At 36.7% G+C, this 24,254-nt stretch overlaps 1 protein-coding gene across 2 annotated transcripts in view; it reads left to right on the forward strand.

Moving 5' to 3' along the window:
* Positions 1–24,254, forward strand: part of IMMP2L (inner mitochondrial membrane peptidase subunit 2) — a 935,747-nt gene that overhangs the window by 38,902 nt on the left and 872,591 nt on the right. The window contains exons 2-3 of one of the 2 annotated variants that reach the window (XM_089917009.1): positions 2,133–2,212; positions 4,217–4,353. In XM_089917009.1, coding sequence (XP_089773135.1) covers positions 4,219–4,353 — 135 coding nt within the window. In that variant the 5' untranslated portion in view covers positions 2,133–2,212; positions 4,217–4,218. The remainder of the gene's footprint in view (positions 1–2,132; positions 2,213–4,216; positions 4,354–24,254) is intronic. The other variant, XM_022583030.2, reaches the window with a different exon arrangement.

Raw genomic sequence — 24,254 nt, forward strand, 5'->3', positions numbered from 1 at the left:
AGTATAGGTCATTATGTGGTTGAGGTCAGTAGCACCAAAAAACCTTTTACTTGCAGGTGTTTTATACCAGGTGGCAAATATGATTTCAGTGAACTCTGAAAGCTTATTTAAAAATATTCTCAGTTTATGTACTTTAGCAATGAACCAGATTTGCCTGCTACTTAAGCAATAATTTTCTCAGGAGCAGTGTTTTGAACCTAAATGACTTGCATGGTTACTAGAAGAATTGAGTTCACTAGTTCACTAGGAATAAAAATTATTCCTTTTTTGCCAGGGATGGTCACATTATTATTGCTTAAGGGAAATTTTGGCAGAGGAAGTGGATGCTAGGTGCTTATTAGTATGGTAGTTTTAAACATTTAAGGTGTGAACAAAACACCAGATCATCCCAATGGTTCTTTATAGAAAAAGAAATACATTAACTTTAATGAAGTGTGAATGCCATAGCACTTTAAACATTTTATTTGATATGACTTGACATAGAAGTATAATATTCATTTCTTCATTTATGTATAGCTTTAGTATTCTAATGATAGTGAGAAGCTTCTAAAAGCGTTTTATTATGAGGTAGAGGTGTGGTTCACAATTCGGGTAGGACAGGACTGTACTGAGACTTTGCTTTTAAGCCTCTGAAAATAGTGACCCCTTATCTGCAAGGCAGCTTTTATTTTCCCCCTTGGTTTGGGGCAGAATCTGCACACCTTCAGATTGGCACACCTCCCACAGCTCCCACATGCTCTTTGAGAATCTCTCAGTAGAAAAATATTTGTCCTTACCGTTGTTCAGGAGATGGCAGCAGTGCCCTGATGAGCAGTGGAGTTGTGAGTGTGAGAAGGGAAAGGGCAGTGGCTTTCAGGTCTTTACCTGTATTTAAAATGTCCTTTCACAGAAATTGCACTATTTCCAACTTCCTCTTTGCTTCCCTTTTTAACTATTTGTTTAATAAAAGCAAAGTTATTTTTTCGTTTCAACATTAAAAAAAATCTCAAACCTAAAAGGCAACATAACATTTCTTCTTAGTCAATAATCTAAGTGCTTTTCTTAATTTTAGTACCTTTTCAACGTCCTGGAGAAACAATCAAAAAATGTATAGAAATATAGAATGTTAGCCCTAGAAAGGATCTTAGAAATTGAATCTAACCCCTTTCTTTTTATAGATGAGGAAACTGAGGACCAGAAGTGAGTTGATCAAAGTCATGCAGCTAGTTGTAGACATAGAGAGGACACCACCTCAGGGCCCCTGACTCTCGTTACCATGCTCCTTCCTGGGTGCCACAGTGACTGAATGGAGTAGCAGTATAGGGGGGAGTTTATATTGGAAAAGAATTGGAGGTGTAAAATTATGGGAACCTTAATTTAATGCAACTTATGTTAATGTATTTTTCCCCTTTAATTTACATTGTAATCATGCATGCTACCTTACAACTGGGATAGCTGTGGCGTCATCGTATTTGAAGCTTTCCTAGTTTCTATCCTGCTGCTATCCCTAGTTATTTAGTGAAGGTGAAGGTCCATGCATGCAGGGCACAGGGAACAGCCAAGAGAACACATTATATTTTCATTCTGTCAATATATTTGCTACTTTTGTTCTAAGAGCCACAGATATATAGAAGCATGTTTTTCTATTTGTATTTGTTCTATCCATTTTTTTTTGAGTCTAAATCCTCTGGTTATCTAAGTCTCTTTGACCTGATTATTAAAATATATTTAAGCAAGCATAGGTTTGTGTGTTTAAAGCCAGTTTATTAGTTACTTAAATAGTCGAGTGGTCAGGTTAGTTGTTATATGAATTGTCAGTATTTTTTTCCTGTTTGAACTAAAGTACTTAACTATGGGTGAGTAGAAAGGTAAGAATTTCCAAGGCTCTTCAGACTTTCAAGATGTTTTCAAAAGCATGTAATATTCTGTCATAGTCTGAATCGGCTACATAAAAGAATTGCAGTCAGTTATAATATATCGATCGGTGCACAAACAGAGAAGAATCTTACTTGTTCTACTTGGAGCAGCAGGGACTAGACTGCAAAAGTGTGGTTTGTTTATTGTGATGGGAAAGAGAGCAAGACTAGTTTTACCCCATAGTATCTATACATTAAAGTGACTTCTGAGGACCATCTTTCTTTTTTAAATATTAGAAACCAACTGAAGTTCAAAGAAGAAAATAGTTCATCATCTACTTTCTCAACATCTAGAATGAACCATTTTTAGCATTTTGGTAAACCTGCTTTTTTATGTCTCTCTATATTTTAATAATTATTCAAGTGACATATGGGTGTTTATTAAATGATTAAAACAGTACTGCAGATAACTATTTAAAATGCTTTTATATGCATACATTTATATAGAAAATATATTTAGTGAGAGTTTTTAAATGATATTATACTGTATATGTAGCTGTCTTTATATCCTCTGCACTTAGCATTGGTGTTTAGCAGGCAATAAATAAGTGTTTACTGAATTAAAAATTGAGAATTAACATAGTAAAGTTTGTGTATACTCCATCCAAACTGAACTTCTTTTAGTTTCTATAATAACCATATTTTATTTTGCTCTGAAGACTTCATACATGCTGCTCCTTTTGCTGAAGAGCCCAGGTCTCACCTCAAACGCCATTTCCTTTGAGAGACCTTCCTGAATCATTTTCTGATGGATAGACTTCCTTGCTCCATGTTCCCGTACTCCAGAGACATTGGCCCATTTTAATGCTCATTTCCATTGGAAATATTTGTTTAAGGGCAGTCTTCCCTGGCACTTTGTAACTCCTTGAGTGCAAGGACCGTATCTACTTTTCACTCCTGTATCCCTAGCACCCACCTTATGACCTTGTACTTATTAGAAGTTTGAGGAATTGAATTATGAGCATGTTTTTAGTACTTTGGAATGCAATCCAAGGGAATGACAAAATAACAGTGCTTGGATAGGTCACAACTACCCCTTGACAGTTTTCTTGTCTCCTCTCCTCTCCCCAGCCCTTGCCCATCCATTTTCAATCCTGTCAGTTTAACTTCCAAAATAGGTATAAGTTTGCCCATGTTGGTCCCTCTCCACCACCACCACCACCACCATAATCCATCCTACCATCATCTTTGCCCTGGATGGCTAGAATAATCCGGTCTCCCTGTATCTATCTAGTCCTGTTCAAGAAATAAAACAGACAAAAATTATAGTCTTTTACACAGTATGAATAAGTATTGTTTTGAGAAACTGGTGAACAAACTGGTCATTTGTCTTTTCCAGCCAGGAAGATTCTTCATCTGTTGGACTAAGTTTGGGTCCATTGGATCTTCTAGGGTAGCATATTTTGATCTCTCACTATTTTGTTTTTCATTGCTTGAGACAGTTTAAGGATTGCCTTAGCTAGGCAATCTGAAATCTGAAAATTAATCAAGTTACAGGGCTAAGTGAGGGTTGATAATTTTCTGTATTGAATTCATATTCAGTGATTTTTTTTTCTTGATTTTTCATAGATTTCATTGTTGTATTAGTTAGGATCAGTCTGGATGCTATAACATAGGCCCTATAGCATTGGCTTAAATATGATGGAAAATGATTTACCTCTTAATTAACAGCTCGAGTGTAAGCGATGCAGGGCAATGACAGTGTCTGCATGGTGCTGGGGACCTAGGGCCCTTCTATTTTGTTGCTTTGCCATCTTTAACTTGAGATGGCTACTCCTGTTCCTACAACCACGTCCTTATCACAGGTATCACAAAATGGGAACAGAAAGTGGAGGGCATACTTCTTTTAAGGGCACAGTGTGGAAGTATGTAATTGCTGCTCATATGCCATTCATCAAACATAGTCACATGGTCACACTTAGCTGCAAGGGAGGCTGGGCAGCCATGTGTCCCACTAGAACTTCTATTATTGCAGAAGAGAACAGATATCAGGGCTTTAAGGAGCATCTCCACCATAGTCAGCAACAGGAAAGGATTTACTTTTGGAATGCTTATTTTTTTTCTAACTCATTGCTTTGTGAGGAGAAGTTTTCTATTGAAATGAGTAAGCTACTTGAGCTACTGAAAAGAGTTAACCTAAGTTAATGTATTTGCCTTTGGGATTTTAAGTCAAATTTATTCCAGTGGTTATAGGGATGAGTGTGAAACATATTGAGATGAGGTTGCTTTTTCTTAACTCTTATTTTTCTTGGGCTGTTTTTATGTTTTTCTTTTTCACCTTATTGAGGCTAATTTCATATTTGTTTTCTTTGTGCTTTTAGGTATGGCACTGTCTCAAGGCTGGATGAAGAGATACTTCAAGGCATTTTGTAAAGGCTTCTTTGTGGCGGTGCCTGTGGCAGTGACTTTCCTGGATCGGGTTGCCTGTGTGGCAAGAGTGGAAGGAGCATCAATGCAGGTGAGACTAATATGACTTCGTTCTTTAAAGCACATGCTTCACTGTTTCTCAGGCATTAGAAATGATATTTCTGTGTATTATCTCTATGCTGGAACTGAAAGGTTTTAAAAAGGCCTTGAACTGAAATTTAACATTGCTAAATTTCTTTACAAGGTCTTTTACTGTAGTCATATTAAAATCAGAGCAGAGGTGAATAAAATTAGCTATCAGATAGTTCTCTGTATCTGTGGCTTTTTTTTTTTTGGAATTGTAAATGGAGATTCTAAAGAAATTTTACTACATGATACCATTTTTTGTGGCTGTGGCTTGAGATTTTAAGATTTTTATGTTATCCATATTTGAATACATACTTAAATATCCTTTTAGGATCAAATTATTAGTACAGCTGCAAGACGGATTTGGCTCAAATTCAGTTACTCTGTTGTTACACACACACACATACATACACACACACACTTCTGATAGGTAGAAAAGTCTAGAGCGCTGATCTCAGATATTCTAGTGTATTCTTTAAGCCTGTTGCTGATTGAAAACATTAAGTGCTATTTACATTGAAAGAAATTTGGAGTGGAGATTTCCAAAAGTTATATGCAGATAGTCTTCTGGAGTAACTTAGAGAAAACTCGATTATTCTAAAATTGATGTCTGGAACCTAGCTGTTTAAGTAAGTTTATGCAGCTAAGAAGAATTTGCATTTTGTAATATAATTTGTTTTCTTCTGTTATTAGCATGTATTAAGTTCATGCGTTGTGCTCAATATGTGTATAAAACATAAATAAAATGAATGTATAAGCTTCTAAAAGCTTAAAATTATACAGAGAGTAAACAGCTTACTTTTTTTCTTTTTGTCTTAGAACTGGGTGAGGGCATAGACATCAGCTCTGAGGAGTTAGAATGAATTTGCTTTTTTAAAAATTTTTTGAATTTTATTTTATTTATTTTTTTATACAGAAGGTTCTTATTAGTCATCAATTTTATACACATCAGTGTATACATGTCAATCCCAATCGCCCAATTCATCCCACCGCCATCCCCACCCCCCGCCACTTTCCCCCCTTGGTGTCCATACATTTCTTCTCTACATCTGTGTCTCAATTTCTGCCCTACAAACCGGTTCATCTGTACCATTTTTCTAGGTTCCACATATATGTGTTAATATACAATATTTGTTTTTCTGTTTCTGACTTACTTCGCTCTGTATAACAGCCTCTAGATCCATCCACATCTCTACAAATGACCCAATTTCGTTCCTTTTTATGGCTGAGTAATATTCGATTGTAGATATGTACCATATTTTCTTTATCCATTTGTCTGTCGATGGGCATTTAGGTTGCTTCCATGACCTGGCTATTGTAAATAGTGCTGCAATGAATATTGGGGTGCATGTGTCTTTTTGAATTATGGTTTTCTCTAGGTATATGCCCAGTAGTGGGATTGCTGGGTCGTATGGTAGTTCTATTTCTAGTTTTTTAAGGAACCTCCATACTGTTCTCCATAGTGGCTGTATCAATTTACAATCCCACCAACAATGCAAGAGGTTTCCCTTTACTCCGCACCCTCTCCAGCATTTGTTGTTTGTAGATTTTCTGATGATGCTCATTCTAACTGGTGTGAGGTGATATCTCATTGTAGTTTTGATTTGCATTTCTCTAATAATTAGTGATGTTGAGCAGCTTTTCATGTGCTTCTTGGCCATCTGTATGTCCTCTTTGGAGAAATATCTGTTTAGGTTTTCTGCCCATTTTTGGATTGGTTTGCTTTTTAATATTGAGCTGCGGGCTTCCCTGGTGGCGCAGTGGGAGTCCGCCTGCGATGCAGGGGACACGGGTTCGTGCTCCAGTCCGGGAAGATCCCACGTGCCGCGAAGCGGCTGGGCCCATGAGCCATGGCTGCTGAGCCTGTGCGTCTGGAGCCTGTGCTCTGCAACGGGAGAGGCCACAAGAGTGAGAGGCCCGTGTACCGCAAAAAAAAAAAAAAAAAAAATATATATATATATATATATATATATATATATATATTGAGCTGCATGAGCTACTTATGTATTTTGGAGATTAATCCTTTGTCCTTTGATTTGTTTGCAAATATTTTCTCCCATTCTGAGGGTTGACTTTTCATCTTGTTTATGGTTTCCTTTGCTGTGCAAAAGCTTTGAAGTTTCATTAGGTCCCTTTGTTTATTTTTGTTTTTATTTCCATTACTCTAGGAGGTAGATCAAAAAAGATCCTGCTGTGATTTATATCAAAGAGTGTTCTTCCTATGTTTTCCTCTAAGAGTTTTAGAGTGTCTGGTCTTACATTTAGGTCTGTAATCCATTTTGAGTTTATTTTTGTGTATGGTGTTAGGGAGTGTTCTAATTTCATTCTTTTACATGTAGCTGTCCAGTTTTCCCAGCACCACTTATTGAAGAGACTGTCTTTTCTCCATTGTATATCCTTGCCTCTTTTGTCATAGACTAGTTGACCATAGGTGCATGGGTTTATCTCTGGGCTTTATATCTTGTCCCATTGATCTATATTTCTGTTTTTGTGCCAGTACCATATTGTCTTGATGACTGTAGCTTTGTAGTATAGTCTGAAGTCAGGGAGCCTGATTCCTCCAGCTCTGCTTTTTTTCCTCAAGACTGCATTGGCTATTCAGGGTCTTTTGTGTCTCCATACAAATTTTAAGATTTTTTGTTCTAGTTCTGTAAAAAATGCCATTGGTAATTTGATAGGAATTGCATTGAATCTGTAGATTGCTTTGGGTAGTATAGTCATTTTCACAATATTGATTCTTCCAATCCAAGAACATGGCACATCTCTCCATCTGTTGGTATCATCTTTAATTTCTTTCATCAATGTCTTATAGTTTTCTGCATACAGGTCTTTTGTTTCCCTAGGTAGGTTTATTCCTAGGTATTTTATTCTTTCTGTTGCAATGGTAAATGGGAGTGTTTCCTTAATTTCTCTTTCAGATTATTCATCATTAGTGTATAGGAATGCAAGAGATTTCTGTGCATTAATTTGTATCTTGCAAGTTTACCAAATTTATTGATTAGCTCTAGTAGTTTTCTGGTGGCATTTTTAGGATTCTCTATGTATAGTATCATGTCATCTGCAAACAGTGACAGTTTTACTTCTTCTTTTCCAACTTGTATTCCTTTTATTTCTTTTTCTTCTCTGATAGCCGTGGCTAAGACTTCCAACACTATGTTGAATAATAGTGGAGAGAGTGGACATCCTTGTCTTGTTCCTTATCTTAGAGGAAATGCTTTCAGATTTTCACCATTGAGAATGATGTTTGCTGTGGGTTTGTCGTATAAGACCTTTATTATGTGGAGGTAGGTTTCCTCTATGCCCACTTTCTGGAGAGTTTTTATCATAAATGGGTGTTGAATTTTGTCAAAAGCCTTTTCTGCATCTATTGAGATGATCATATGGATTTTATTCTTCAATTTGTTAATATGGTGTATCACATGGATTGATTTGTGTATATTGAAGAATCCTTGCATCCCTGGGATAAATCCCACTTGATCATGGTGTATGATCCTTTTAGTGTGTTGTTGGATTCTGTTTGCTAGTATTTTTTTGAGGAGTTTTGCGTCTATATTCATCAGTGATATTGGTCTGTAATATTCTTTTTTTGTAGTATCTTTGTCTGGTTTTGGTATCAGGGTGATGGTGACCTCATAGAATGAGTTTAGGAGTGTTCCTTCCTCTGCAGTTTTTTGGAAGACTTTGAGAAGGATGGGTGTTAGCTCTTCTCTAAATGTTTGATAGAATTCACCTGTGAAGCCATCTGGTCCTGGGCTTTTGTTTGTTGGAAGATTTTTAATCACAGTTTCAATTTCTTTACTTGTGATTGGTCAGTTCATATTTTCTGTTTCTTCCTGGTTCAGTTCGGAACCTTACACCTTTCTAAGAATTTGTCCATTTCTTCCAGGTTGTCCATTTTATTGGCATAGAGTTGCTTGTAGTAGTCGCTTAGGATGCTTTGTATTTCTGCGGTGTCTGAGGTGTCTTCTCCTTTTTCCTTTCTAATTTTATTGATTTGAGTCCTCTCCCTCTTTTTCTTGATGAGTCTGGCTAATGGTTTATCAATTTTGTTTATCTTCTCAAAGAACCAGCTTTTAGTTTTATGGATCTCTGCTATGTTTTCTTTGTTTCTATTTCATTTATTTCCACTCTGATCTTTATGATTTCTTTCCTTCCCACTAACTTTGGGTTTTTTTGTTCTTCTTTCTCTAGTTCCTTTAGGTGTAAGCTTAGATTGTTTATATGAGATATTTGTTGTTTCTTGAGGTAGGCTTGTATTGCTATAAACTTCCCTCTTAGAACTGCTTTAGCTCCATCCCTTAGGTTTTGGCTCGTCATGTTTTCTTTGTCTATTGTTTCTAGGCATTTTTTGATTTCCTCTTTGATTTCTTCAGTGATCTCTTGGTTTTTTAGTGACGTATTGTTTCGCCTCCATGTGTTTGTGTTTTTTTCCCTGTAATTGATTTCTAATCTCATAGTGTTGTGGTCTGAAAAGATGCTTGATATGATTTCAGTTTTCTTAAATTTACTGAGGCTTGATTTGTGACCCAAGATGTGATCTATCCTGGAAAATGTTCCATTCACACTTGAGAAGAAAGTGTAATCTGCTGTTTTTGGATGGAATGTCCTGTAAATATCAATTAAATCTATCTGATCTATTGTGTCGTTTAAAGCTTGTGTTTCCGTATTAATTTTCTGTTTGGTTGATCTGTTTATTGGTGTAAGTGAGGTGTTAAAGTCCCCCAATATTAATGTGTTACTATCGATTTCCTCTTTTATAGCTGTTAGCAGTTGCCTTAATATTGAGGTGCTCCTATGTTGGGTGCATATATGTTTATAATTGTTATATCTTCTTGGATTGATCCCTTGATCATTATGTAGTGTCCTTCCTTGTCTCTTGTAACATTCTTTATTTTAAAGTCTGTTTTATCAGATATGAGTATTGCTACCCCAGCTTTCTTTTGATTTCCATTTGCATGGAATATCTCTTCCCATCCCTTCACTTTCAGTTTGTATGTGTCCCTAGGTCTGAAGTGGGTCCCTTGTAGGTATCATATATATGGGTCTTGTTTTTGTATCCATTCAGCAAGCCTGTGTCTTTTTGTTGGAGCATTTAATCCCTTCACGTTTAAGGTAATTATCGATATGTATGTTTCTACTACCACTTTCTTAACTGTTTTGGGTTTGTTTTTGTATGTCCTTTTCTTCTCTTGTGTTTCCCCCTTGGAGAAGTTCCTTTAGCATTTGTTGTATAGCTGGCTTGGTGGTGCTGAATTGTCTTAGCTTTTGGTTGTCTGTAAAGCTTTTGATTTCTGCATTGAATCTGAGTGAGATCCTTGCCAGGTAGAGTGATCTTGATTGTAGTTTCTCCCCTTTCATCACTTTAAGTATATCATGCTACTCTCTCTGGCTTATAGAGTTTCTGCTGAGAAATTAGCTGTTAACCTTATGGGAGTTCCCTTGTATGTCATTTGTCTTTTTTTCCTTCCTGCTCTCAATAATTTTTCTTTGTCTTTAATTTTTGCCAATTTGATTACTGTGTGTCTTGGCGTGTTTCTCCTTGGGTTTATCCTGTACGGGACTCTCTGCACTTTCTGGACTTGGGTGGCTATTTCATTTTCCATGTTAGGGAAGTTTTTGACTATAATCTTTTCAAATATTTTTTCGGGTCCTTTGTCTCTCTCTTCTCCTTCTGGGACCCCTATAATGTGAATGTTGTTGCATTTAATGTTGTTCCATAGATCTCTTAGGCTGTCTTCATTTCTTTTCATTCTTTTTCTTTATTCTGTTCCGCAGCAGTGAATTCCACCAGTGTTTCTTCCAGGTCACTTATCCGTTCTTCTGCCTCAGTTATTCTGTTATTGATTCCTTCTAGTGTAGTTTTCATTTCAGTTATTGTATTGTTCATCTTTGTTTGTTTTTTCTTTAATTCTTCTAAGTCTTTGTTAAACATTTCTTGCATCTTCTCGATCTTTGCCTTCATTCTTTTTCCGAGGTCCTGGATCATCTTCACTATCATTATTCTGAATTCTTTTTCTGGATGATTGCCTATCTCCATTTAGTTGTTTTTCTGGGTTTTTATCTTGTTCCTTCATCTGGTTCATAGTCCTCTGCCTTTTCATCTTGTCTGTCTTTCTGTGAATGTGGTTTTTGTTCCACAGGCTACAGGATTGTAGTTCTTGCTTTTGCTGTCTGCCCTCTGGTGGATGAGGCTATCTATGAGGCTTGTGCAAGTTTTCTGATGGGAGGGACTGGTGGTGAGTGGAGCTGGCTGTTCCCCTCGGGACTCATTTATTTTTACAGCATCTAGAGGCACCTGCACTTCTTGGCCTGTGGCCCCTTCATCTGCAGAGTGGGAATTGGCAGGCCAGGTCCTTATCTCGCTGCCATCTCTCTGTTTCTCCCGCTTCTGCTGAATTTGCTTTTTTAAAATCGTAATTATTGTACTGAGAATCAGGTCTCTTCCTGAGTTCAGGTGGTCAGTGAGATCCTTAGAATGTGTGCTCTTTGGGTGAAGCTAAAGTTCTAAAGCAGTGCTATCTGAATATTTACTTCTGCTTTCATCATTTGAGGGTGATTTAGGGCCTTCTCTTGGGCAATGGATTCTAAGCTCAACCCTGTCTCTTAGGTTCCCTCTAGGTTGGGTCACCAGCCCCAAGCAAACTGTTCACTTGCGTTGAATGCAAAAATATTGTATTGCATGGGGTACAGCAGGCATAGGAGGAGGGATTTACAGGTGTATGGCTTTATTTCTAAATGCAGTTTAATACTTTGAACACAGATGGGATTTTACATTTCCTACTTCTTCAGTTGTGAATTCCTAGCAGCCTCATCTTGGACCCAATTCTTTGGGAAAGCTAAACTTTCTTTGTTGAGCTTTTGAGTCAGATCCTTCATTTGAGATTAAAACTGCCTTCTCCATAGCCATCGAAATTCCTTTTTGGTCCCTTTCATCCCTTTGAACCCATCCACAGGTATTATCCTTTGGTAACAAATAATCATGTGAATAATGATTATTCTCCAGTTTAGTTAGTGCTATCTTGCTACACAACCCTCACTGTCCTTAGATGGATTTTTCCAGAACACAAAACCTCCTAACCTGGGATCTCATGACATTCCAGAGGATCATATGGCAATCATAGTATCCCAATCTTCATGTTTGTAGCCCAGTATATACCCACTGAACATCTATGTTCATGGCTTGTGCTCAGAGGAAAAAAACACAAGGAACCGACCATTTTATGAAAAGAGAAGGCTTATCCCCAGTGAAGAACGTGTTAAATAGTGTCATCCTTAAATGCCACGTCTGTTAACTAAATAGTAAGTTTGTTGAACATACATTAGAGTTTCTTACAGTATTCCTGAACCACTACCCCCAATAAGTCAAATTTGTTAACTTGTAGTTTGTTTGGTAGATTATGTAGAATATCCTTGGCTACTTGTTACAGAAAAACAGCTTGAATTGACTTAGATCTACAGGGGAATTGACTGGAAGGCTTATGATGTACCTAGGAGAAAGGAAGGACTGTGGCAATTATCAGAGACAACTGGAACCAGGGATTTGAATGCTGCCAGGGTGCTCAGTCTTTTCTATTTCAACGTCTGCTTCTGTCTGCATCTTGGCTTAGTTCTCTCAGACCAGCTTTCTTCTCAATGCAGGGCACATGGCAGCTGGCAGGTCTCATGCCTTTAGATGCCAATTTCATCACCGCCTGAGAGAGACTTCTCCTTATGCCTTAATTTCACTTTGAAAAATCTTGAGGAAGGACTGTGATTGATTCATCTTGGGCCATATGCCCTTACCCATACAAATACAGATCAACTTTGGCCAGAAGATTAGGGTGCCATGACTGGCCCAGCTTTGGACAGGTGCACACCCCTAGCCTGTGGCTAGCTGGAGTGAGAAAATGACAGCGTATATTTGAATCGCATTGTGGGCTTTCATGGTGAGGTAAGAGTGACACTTCCCAGAAGAAGAGGGGGTGCTATTTTTGGAATAAAAGGGGAAAGAATATTCTGGGAAGAAAGGAAAAAAATGTATGTTTATTATGGTTTGACCTATATTTTAGGAATTTTAGACCACTTTTAGGTATAATAGATAACTTGTTTACACTTTCATTAGATATCACTAAATCATACTTAAAATTATTTAGGGGCTGAAAGTGCAGTAAGAAATATGGTGATTAATTAATTCAGCATAGTTGAAGAGATCTTTGCTACTATACAGCTTTGATAACTGAACATGTTTAGACCATGGGGTTCAGCAGAATTTTTGGCAAAAAATTCAAAAAAATTCTTGTCTTCAAATTTCTTTAATGATTCAAGTACTAAATAGTTGGCAGGGTGTGTGGAGCTCTCTGGACGTCCCTGAGCTTCCTTCAAGGAGCACATCTGCTTTTATTGACTCTGAGGCCTGTAAATTATATCCAGGTTATTGCAGTTGGTTGATTTGTTGTGGAACAGGAGTATTCTGGATCCATGGTGATGTCTTCTTGTACCAGGGCTTAAAAGTATGAAAGGAAGGCAGAAAAAGCAATAGTCAAGAAAGAAGAAAAATGTGAAGAAGAGGAAAGAAAATAAAAGATCAGTTGGGTGATGGAGAAAATTAGATAACTGGGACACTGAGCAGGAGACAGAGTGGCACAGAGGACCAGTGATGAACAGACTCAAGACAGAAAAGTGCTCCAGTGAAGGGGCTCATGGACCCCTTTCTGGAAACTCCCTTGGAATTGTACCCTCGAATGCTGACCCATCTCTGCTACATGTTTGTGTGTAGCACCGTGAGATTCATCATCCAGCTATCCATTCTAAATCTCAGTATTCATTAAAGGAATCTGTGTGCCATTTTGAGGGAATTCCTACTGGTGTAGGTTATCAGTCTTGAGCATCATTCATTGCATAGTACTTTAGTTCCCCTGTGTATTCAGGTAGAAAGATCATATCTAGTCATTTCTGTCATTTCAAATATATGAGTAATTTTGTGACTCGGGGTCACTTTGGGATATGGATAATAATAATAAGCACTGGTAACTGAGAGTTGGAATAGGGAGTCATTTATCAAATGGCTAGTATGTGCAAAACTATTTTAGGTGCTATAAGGGTGGGTGAATCAGTTACAGATTCTGTCTTCAAGGTACTCTTGCTTTAGCAGGGGAGGTTCAAGAATTACTAATCCTAGTTGACAGATAAATCTTCAGATGAGATTTAATATAGAAGATATCAAGCTGTCAGACAAATGTTTGGTCAGTGCCTGGTACATCCAGAAATGAAATAACTTGATTGGTTTAGCATACTATTTTAGAGAATGGACTTGGAAATTTTAATTTGAGACAGAGTGGCACCAGAAAAATAATACCTTTTATGGTTGGACACTGTATTAAGTTTGTTTGTTACTGTGGCAGCAAACAACCCCAAGATTTCAGTGGTTTACTTAACAGGTCTTTATTTCTTACTCATGGGTCTGTAGATTGATTGTAGTCACTCTAGACTAAGGGTTTGGATCAGTCTGCTTCCTGTATCTCTCACTGGAGCCTCTGCTGAAGGAATAGTGACAGCTTGGGGCGTGCTCTTCTTATGGGTGATAGCAGGACACAGGTGGGTGAGTGGAAACACTCAGAATGTCTTAAAGCCTCAGTTCAGAACTTCTACGCTTCTGTCCACATTCCATTGGTAAAAACAAGTCACGTGGCAAACCCCAAAGCAACTAGTTGGAAGTATATTCCACCCACAGGGAAGTCATGACGAAGGTGGGGAGGGAAGGAGGAATTGTGAATAGGTAAGTACATCTACCACAGCCACTAGGATGCCAAAGACACATGATTGATTTCAGAGGTAATCTAAAAAGTTGTATTTACCTTTGAGTCTACCTAGAATGACCCTAGTCTTTGTAGTCCAAGTCCGACAAAATTGGAATAGATTGAAATTCTGAGTCACTGAATTCTGGAATGGATTGATACAGTTTAGATGCCGTTAGGTTGGAAATAGCCCAGGGCCAATTGGTTCATCACTTTAGTGTGGCTTTTTTAAAAGGTCACTCTGCAACTTGTAGACATGTTATTTAAGGAAATCCAAGAAATGAAAGTTAGAATTTTATTTAAAGGACATATAATACCAAACCTTTGGAGTTTATTGAATAAATACTGTTATAACAACACGAAATTCACTTTGAGTGACAAATTTTGCATTAGAACTCTTTTTATGTCTTTAAAAAAATTCTGTTGGCTTGAGATTTAATAGGACAAGCTCATTTTCAGGATTCCCTCTTATAAGAAATAATTCTTTACTTTTTAAACAATACTCAGTGGTTCTTTTTTGAGGTTAGGTTTTCCAATATTAATTTACAAATTCATTAGGTATCTGACTAGAAGGATAGAGGTGATCAAACATGGGGAGTCACAGCTAGTTGAAGGTAAGTCATAAATGCAAATAAAGTTAATGATATAATTCAGTGGAAAATAGGATTCAGTTTATGAAATATTTGATTTTTTTTATCAAGTTATATAGGCATATCCCTTTTATTGGATGAGATGTAACTTTAGCAATGCTCTGCACACAAGGAACACTAGCAGATATTGTTGGTTAATGATTATTCATACTGACCTATTCCCTTCTCATGCACATGAATCACTTCTACTGGTTGCTTGAAAGGTTACCATGAAAGTAGATGCACTTTTTTTTTTTTTAAAGAAATGCCGTGTTACTCAACATTAATTTAACTCAGGAAACGAAAACTGATATTGCATACAGTTGAAACTACAGAGGGAATTTATATTGGTGAGATGAAATTACTCAGGTTAGGAGTTCAATTGCTTACAGAGACTTTTAGAGTAAAAAGTTACCCTAGGAAACGTTTAATGACCTCACACCAAAGTTTTAGATTTTATTTGAGTGAGAATGCCTGCAGCAGCGTCACTGGTTCTTATAAAAGGTGTATGCCTTCTACGTGTAAAATTAAGATTTAAGACATAAAAAAATAAGTGAAAGAAATAATTGTAAGTGACATTGTCCTGTTTTTGTTGCAGTTGCCACACAATTTTTAGGTAGTATGCCCTTTTCCTTTTACCATTTTGCATAGCCAGAAGGGAAAATACTTGAAAACATTACACAATACTATCTCTCTAGCTCAGACTTCAGGGAAGGATTTATGCAGAATAGATTAGAAAATTAGAGAATGTGAGGGAAAATAGAGTCTAATCAGCATTTAGGTCTTTATTCATCAATACCACACATTCATTGGTTCAAAATTGCCTTGACTTTCAGCTACCTGCAAATGATCTTGAAGAAACTGGTTTGTAATAAACCTCTTCGACTTCTACCTGGCTCTTTGCAGTCATTATCTTGTTCCCTGCTGAGTTTAAAATTAAAAGTTCTATCAAAAAAGCAAGCAAAGAGGCTGATGCTCTTTCTCTCTTTCTGTCACATTATTTTATTTTATTAAAAAAATTTAAAACCTATAGTGGGCTTAATATACAATGGTTATAGTGGTTGTAACTATTATTTTGACATTCTGAGAAGCTAGATACAAATAGACTCTCAAGAAAAGAGATGTACTGTGATTTATATACCAGAATTTAACGTGGAGTTAGGGAGTTTTATGTTACCTGCTGAATTTTCACTTCTAAGATGCTGGGAACCGCTGGGCACACATTTCCTGTGATGCTGACTGCTCTGTGCTCTTAGTCCCCTTGGTTGGCTGAGGCTGACTTTGAGGGAAGCCAGGTGTTAATGTTGGAAGGCTTTATTAGCTTACACGTGTGCTTTCTTCCCAAATTACTTTTCGCTCAAAAATCTCACCTGAGGTTTTAACCCCTTAGGATGTTATGCATTTTTATGTAGTTCTGCAACCTGTCATTAATAGAGAGTTTAAATAGATCAGTTTGTATTTATAGCAACAAACATATGTGATACTGAAACAGTGAGTGAGTGATAACTTTATAATGTCCCTTCATGGATTTTCTTCACGTCCTGTGATAGAATAGCAGTGAGCTTCTGTTCTATATAGCCAGGGTTAGGTCTGTTGTTTAAACACTGACTTCACAGCACTCTCTCTTTTTTAAACGTTGAAGTAATTTTAGATTTACAGAAAAGTTTTAAGAGTAGTACAGATAACTCCCATGTGCTCTCTACTCAGATTCACCAGTTTTCAGTATTTTGCCGGGTTGATTTTATTCTCTTCCTTTCTCTTTCTTTCCTCTCCTCCCCCCATATATAACATATAATAGATAACATATAACATATAATATATGCATCTATGTTTCTATGTGTATATACTCACACATATGTATGTGTGAGTATATATACCCACAAACGTTGTTATTGAACCAGTTGAGAGTAGGCTCTGCTGAGTATACTCATGATGCTCGCTGATTGGTATAGTAATGATTTTTACAGATTTTTAAATTAAAAATTTAACATTTTATTCAGATTCATATACCTAGAAATTTTGATACATTAAGAGATATTGATTCAGGTTCTAAACTTTACATTTGAGAAAACTGAGGCCAGACATTTGATATGATTTATATTAACTTACATAGCCATTAGGTTTTAGAAGTGATTTGAACCAACTCTGATAATGCTTTCCATTTTACTAAATAATAACCAATAAAAGTTGTGCTTTATCACTGTGCTATAATGCCTCCTGATAGTATTCCTGTTCACAGAGATATTTCGTTCCATTTTGTTTTGGTTTATTGAATGATGTAATTAGTAAGTTATTTAATTTGGGGATGGTTTCATAGTACATTTGGCATTTAAACAAAGATAGAAATTAAGCTTATGTTATTTTTTTTGAATTTTATTTTATTTATTTTTTTATAGAGCAGGTTCTTATTACTCATCCATTTTATACACAACAGTGTATACATGTCAATCACAATCACCCAATTCATCCCACCACCACCACTACCCCTGCTTCCCCCCTTGGTGTCCATACTTTTGTTCTCTACATCTTTGTCTCAATTTCTGCCCTGCAAACCAGTTCTACTGTACCATTTTTCTAGGTTGCACATATATGCATTAATATATGATATTTGTTTTGTCTTTCTAACTTTCTTCACTCTGTATGACAGTCTCTAGGTCCATCCACATCTCTACAAATGACCCAATTTCGTTCCTTTTTATGGCTGAGTAATATTCCATTGTATATATGTACCATCTGTTGATGGGCATTTAGGTTGCTTCCATGACCTGGCTATTGTAAATAGTGCTGCAATGAATATTGGGGTGCATGTGTCTTTTTGAATTATGGTTTTCTCTGGGTATATGCCCAGTAGTGGGATTGCTGGGTCGTATGGTAGTTCTATTTTTAGTTTTTTAAGGAACTTCCATACTGTTCTCCATAGTGACTGTATCAATTTACAGTCCCACCAACAGGGCAAGAGGGTTCCCTTTTCTCCACACCCTCTCCAGCATTTGTTGTTTGTCAATTTTCTGATGATGCCCATTCTAACTGGTGTGAGGTGATACCTCATTGTAGTTTTGATTTGCATTTCTTTAATAATTAGTGATGTTGAGCAGCTTTTCATGTGCTTCTTGGCCACCTGTATGTCTTCTTTGGAGAAATGTCTATTTAGGCCTTCTGCCCATATTTTGATTGGGTTGTTTGTTTCTTTAATATTGAGCTGCATGAGCCATTTATATATTTTGGAGATTAATCCTTTTTCTGTTGATTCATTTGCAAATATTTTCTCCCATTCTGACGGTTGTCTTTTCGTCTTGTTTATGGTTTCCTTTGCCATGCAAAAGCTTTGAAGTTTCATTAGGTCCCATATATTTATTTTTGTTTTTATTTCCATTACTCTAGGAGGTAGATCAAAAAAGATCCTGCTGTGATTTATGTCGAAGGGTGTTCTCCCTATGTTTTCCTCTAAGAGTTTTAGAGTGTCTGGTCTTTTACATTTAGGTCTCTAATCCATTTTGAGTTTATTTTTGTGTATGGTGTTAGCGAGTGTTCTAATTTCATTCTTTTATGTGTAGCTGTCCAGTTTTCCCAGCACCACTTATTGAAGAGACTGTCTTTTCTCCATTGTATATCCTTGCCTCCTTTGTCATAGACTAGTTGACCATAGGTGCGTGGGTTTATCTCTGGGCTTTCTATCTTGTTCCATTGATCTATATTTCTGTTTTTGTGCCAGTACCATATTGTCTTGATGACTGTAGCTTTGTAGTATAGTCTGAAGTCAGGGAGCCTGATTCCTCCAGCTCTGCTTTTTTCCCTCAAGACTGCATTGGCTATTCAGGGTCTTTTGTGTCTCCATACAAATTTTAAGATTTTTTTATTTCTAGTTCTGTAAAAAATGCCATTGGTAATTTGATAGGAATTGCATTGAATCTGTAGATTGCTTTGGGTAATATAGTCATTTTCACAATATTGATTCTTCCAATCCAAGAACATGGTATATCTCTCCATCTGTTGGTATCATCTTTAATTTCTTTCATCAATGTCTTATAGTTTTCTGTGTACAGATCTTTTGTCTCCCTAGGTAGGTTATTCCTAGATATTTTATTCTTTATGTTACAATAGTAAATGGGAGTGTTTCCTTAATTTCTCTTTCAGATTTTTCATCGTTAGTATATAGGAATAGAAGAGATTTCTGTGCATTAATTTTGTATCCTGCAAGTTTACCAATTCATTGATTAGCTCTAGTAGTTTTCTGGTGGCATTTTTAGGATTCTCTATGTATAGTATCATGTCATCTGCAAACAGTGACAGTTTTACTTCTTCTTTTCCAACTTGTATTCCTTTTATTTCTTTTTCTTCTCTGATTGCTGTGGCTAGGACTTCCTACACTATGTTGAATAATAGTGGTGAGAGTGGACATCCTTGTCTTTTTCCTGATCTTAGAGGAAATGCTTTCAGATATTCACCATTGAGAATGATGTTTGCTGTGGGTTTGTCGTATAAGACCTTTATTATGTGGAGGTAGGTTTCCTCTATGCCCACTTTCTGGAGAGTTTTTATCATAAATGGGTGTTGAATTTTGTCAGAAGCCTTTTCTGCATCTATTGAGATGATCATAGGGTTTTTATTCTTCAATTTGTTAATATGGTGTATCACATGGATTGATTTGTGTATATTGAAGAATCCTTGCATCCCAGGGATAAATCCCACTTGATCATGGTGTGTGATCCTTTTAATATGTTGTTGGATTCTGTTTGCTAGTTTTTTGTTGAGGATTTTTGAAGTGATATTATATCACATATAATATTTGCAGAAAATTACAGATCATTAGTGATATTGGTCTGTAATTTTCTTTTTCTGTAGTATGGTTATCTGGTTTTGGTATCAGGGTGATGGTGGCCTCATAGAATGAGTTTGGGAGTGCTCCTTCCTCTGCAGTTTTTTGGAAGACTTTGAGAAGGATGGGATTAGCTCTTCTCTAAATGTTTGATGGAATTCACCTGTGGAGCCATCTGGTCCTGGACTTTTGTTTGTTGCAAGATTTTTTTTTTTTTTGTGGTACGCAGGCCTTTCACTGTTGTGGCCTGTCCTGTTGCGGAGCACAGGCTCCAGATGCGCAGGCTTAGCGGCCACGGCTCACGGGCCTAGCCGCTCTGCGGCATGTGGGATCTTCCCAGACCGGGGCACGAACCCGTGTCCCCTGCATCAGCAGGCGGACTCTCAACCACTGCACCAGCAGGGAAGCCCTGTTGCAAGATTTTTAATTACAGTTTCAATTTCATTACTTGTGATTGGTCTGTTTATATTTTCTATTTCTTCTTGGTTCAGTCTTGGAAGGTTATACCTTTCTAAGAATTTGTCCATTTCTTCGAGGTTGTCCATTTTATTGGCATAGAGTTGCTTGTAGTAGTGTCTTAGGCTGCTTTTTATTTCTGTGGTGTCTGTTGTAACTTCTCTTTTTTCATTTCTGATTTTATTGATTTGAGTCCTCTCCCTCTTTTTCTTGATGAGTCTGGCTAATGGTTTATCAATTTTGTTTATCTTCTCAAAGAACCAGCTTTTAGTTTTATGGATCTTTGCTACTGTTTTCTTTGTTTCTATTTCATTTATTTTTGCTCAGATCTTTATGCTTTATTTCCTTCTGCTAACTTTGGGTTTTGTTTCTTCTTCTTTCTCTAGTTCCTTTAGGTGTAAGATTGTTTATTTGAGATTTTTGTTGTTTCTTGAGGTAGGCTTGTATTGCTATAAACTTCCCTCTTAGAACTGCTTTAGTTGCATCCCATAGGTTTTGGATCATTGTTTTTTCATTGTCATTTGTCTCTAGGTATTTTTTTGATTTCCTCTTTTATTTTTTAGTGATCTCTTGGTTATTTAGTAACATATTGTTTAGCCTCCATGTGTTTGTGTTTTTTATGTTTTTTTCCCTGTAATTGATTTCTAATCTCATAGCGTTGTGGTCAGAGAAGATGCTTGATATGATTTCAGTTTTCTTAAATTTACTGAGGTTTGATTTGTGGCCCAAGATGTGATCTATCCTGGACAAGGTTCTATGCGAACTTGAGAAGAAAGTTTAATCTGCTGTTTTTGGTGGAATATCCTATAAATATCAATTAAATCTCTCTGGTCTATTGTGTTACTTAAAGCTTGTGTTTCCTTATTAATTTTCTGTTTGGTTGATCTGTTTATTGGTGTAAGTGAGGTGTTAAAAGTCCCCCACTATTATTGTGTTACTGTCGATTTCCTCTTTTATAGCTGTTAGCAGTTGCCTTAATATTGAGGTGCTCCTATATTGGGTGCATATATGTTTATAATTGTTATATCTTCTTCTTGGGTTGATCCCTTGATCATTATGTAGTGTCCTTCCTTGCCTCTTGTAACATTCTTTATTTTTACATCTCTTTTATCTGATATGAGTATTGCTACTCCAGCTTTCTTTTGACTTTCATTTGCATGGAATATCTTTTTCCATCCCCTCACTTTCTGTCTGTATGTGTCCCTAGATCTGAAGTGGGTCTCTTGTAGACAGCATATATATGGGTCTTGTTTTTGTATCCATTCAGCAAGCCTGTGTCTTTTTGTTGGAGCATTTAATCCCTTCACGTTTAAGGTAATTATGGATATGTATGTTCCTACTACCATTTTCTTAATTGTTTTGGGTTTGTTTTTGTATGTTGTTTTCTTCTCTTGTGTTTCCCCCTTGGAGAAGTTCCTTTAGCATTTGTTGTAGAGCTGGTTTGGTGGTGCTGAGTTGTCTTAGCTTTTGCTTGCCTGTAAAGCTTTTGACTTCTCCATCGAATCTGAGTGAGATCCTTGCCGGGTAGAGTGATCTTGGTTGTAGGTTCTTTCCTTTCATCACTTTAAGTGTATCGTTCTACTCCCTTCTGGCTTGTAGAGTTTCTACTGAGAAGTCAGCTGTTAACCTTATGGGAATTCCCTTGTATGTTATTTGTCGTTTTTTCCTTGCTGCTCTCAATAATTTTTCCTTGTCCTTAATTTTTGCCAATTTGATTACTGTGTGTTTTGGTATGTTTCTCCTTGGGTTTTTCCTGTATGGGACTCTTTGTGCTTCCTGGACTTGGGTGGCTACTTCCTTTCACATGTTAGGGAAGTTAGGGAAGATACTATAATCTCTTCAAATATTTTCTATGGTCCTTTCTGTCTCTCTTCTCCTTCTGGGACCCCTATTATGCGAATGTTGTTGCGTGTAATGTTGTCCTAGATGTCTCTTATGCTGTCTGCATTTCTTTTCATTCCTTTTTTCTTTATTCTGTTCCATTGCCGTGAATTCCACCATTCTGTCTGCCACGTCACTTATCCATTCTTCTGCCTCAGTTATTCTGGTATTAATTCCTTCTAGTGTATTTTTCATTTCAGTTATTGTATTGTTCATCTCTGTTTGTTTTTTCTTTAATTCTTCTAAGTCTTTGTTAAACATTTCTTGCATCTTCTCGATCTTTGCCTCTATACTTTATCCGAGGTCCTGGATTATCTTCACTACCATTATTCTGAATTCTTTTTCTGGAGAGTTGCCTATTTCCACTTCATTTAGTTGTTTTTCTGGGGTTTTATCTTGTTCCTTCATGTGGTATATAGCCCTCTGCCTTTCATCTTGTCTGTCTTTCTGTGAATGTGGGTTTTGTTCCACAGGCTGCAGGATTGTAGTTCTTCTTGCTTCTGCTGTCTGCCCTCTGGTGGATGAGGCTATCTATGAGGCTTGTGCAAGTTTCCTGATGGGAGGGACTGGTGGTGGGTAGAGCTGGTTGTAGCTTTGGTGGGCAGAGCTCAGTCAAGCTTATATTATAAGTGGGAGATGAAAGATCTTAAAGTGAAACTCAGGTTGATGGAAGACACTCTATGTTAAACTGAAGATTATAGATTTTCTAAGAAGGAATTAGAATTCAGTTTCTGGAAAGACGGCAGAATAGACATCTTGAAAATATTTCCCATGCAGAACTAATTAAAAAGTAACAATAAAACATTAAAAATCTTTAAAAATCTATAGTGACCTTGCAGAAAGGTAAGGGAAATGACCAGAGACCACACATAAGGGGGAATACATTTCTAGAGTAGTAAGTACACATTAAAATAATCAGCTGTCTTCTGGACATTTGTCATTTCCTGGTAACTTAGAGTTTTGGTTTTAATGGCCACATGGGGATCAGCCCTGGACTGATACAAAGTAGAGAGTTGGGACAGAAATTCTGAATAAATTCAGGATCATGGAAGAGACACATCTTTGGGGAACTGATAAACTAAAACCAGAATCTGTTACGAGAGAAAAATTGTCAAGTCTCTGAGTACAGAGTTAAAGCCCTAAGGTGGAATTGAGATTTGAATTCTCTTTCACTGTAACTGAAAAACCCTAAACAGAGATAGTAATTTATAGTGGACAGGGGTTTAAGGGCAGCCTCAGGCACCTGGCAGAAGCTATCAGCAGTCCTCCTGGGCACATGCAAAGTTTGATGAACATGATATCACAGTAAAAAATATCATACAAGGAAGTGAGTGCTTTAAATGAGAGTCAATAACAACCCTTGGTAGAATCAGACCTTAAAGACTTTAGATATTAGAACTATCAGCTGTTAAATGTAGTTTGTTTAAAGAAATAAAAAAGGAAACTGAAAATATGAGAAAGCAACAAAATATTATTTAAAATGGTCAAGCAAAGTGTGCTTTAATATATTTTTTAAGATGTAAAAATGATATTGTGATTTGGTTAAAAATCCTTATCTTCTACACTATGAATCTAATAAAATTTGCAATGAAATATACATACATACCTATACATACATATATATAAAATAGCTGAAATTTATTTTAATATTAGAGGAGGAAAAGTGGAGTGGGGTTACAGATGAAACAAGATTGGCCATGAGTTCATAATGTTGAATCTAGATGATGGATAACATAGTAGCTCATTATTTTATTCCATCTAGTTTTTAAAAAACAGGTTTATACCCATTCTGAGTGACTTAATGATTTTTATTGAATTTGTAGCACTGTACAGTCATCACCTTTTAGAAAGTTTCCAAGATTCCTCATGCCTGTTTGAAGTTAATTCTTGCTTCCACCTTGCCTTAGGCAGCCACTGATCTGCTTTATAGATTTGCCTTTTCTGGACATTTCCGGTGAATAGAACCAAACTATATGTGGTCTTTTTGTCTGGCTTCTTTTACTTACCATAATGTGTTTTGAGGTTTGTCTATGTTGTACCATATATCAATAGTTGGTATAATTTTATTGCTGAATAGTATTCCATTGTATGGATATATCACATTCTGTTTATCTGTTCACCAGTCGATGAACATTTAGGTTGTTTCTACAGTTTCATTATTGTGAATAATGCTGCTGTGGACATTTGTGTACAGGTCTCTGTATAAACATATCTCTTGGGCAGATACCTAGGAGTGGAATTGCTAAGTTGTATGACACATTTATGTTTAATTTTTAAAGAAATTGCCAAACTAACACTGGGGTAGGAGAAA

Source organism: Delphinapterus leucas, chromosome 9 (assembly GCF_059928025.1).
Source record: "Delphinapterus leucas isolate spDelLeu-1000000601 "Yukka" chromosome 9, BTC_Dleu_Yukka2, whole genome shotgun sequence".
NCBI classification, from domain to species: Eukaryota; Metazoa; Chordata; class Mammalia; order Artiodactyla; family Monodontidae; genus Delphinapterus; species Delphinapterus leucas.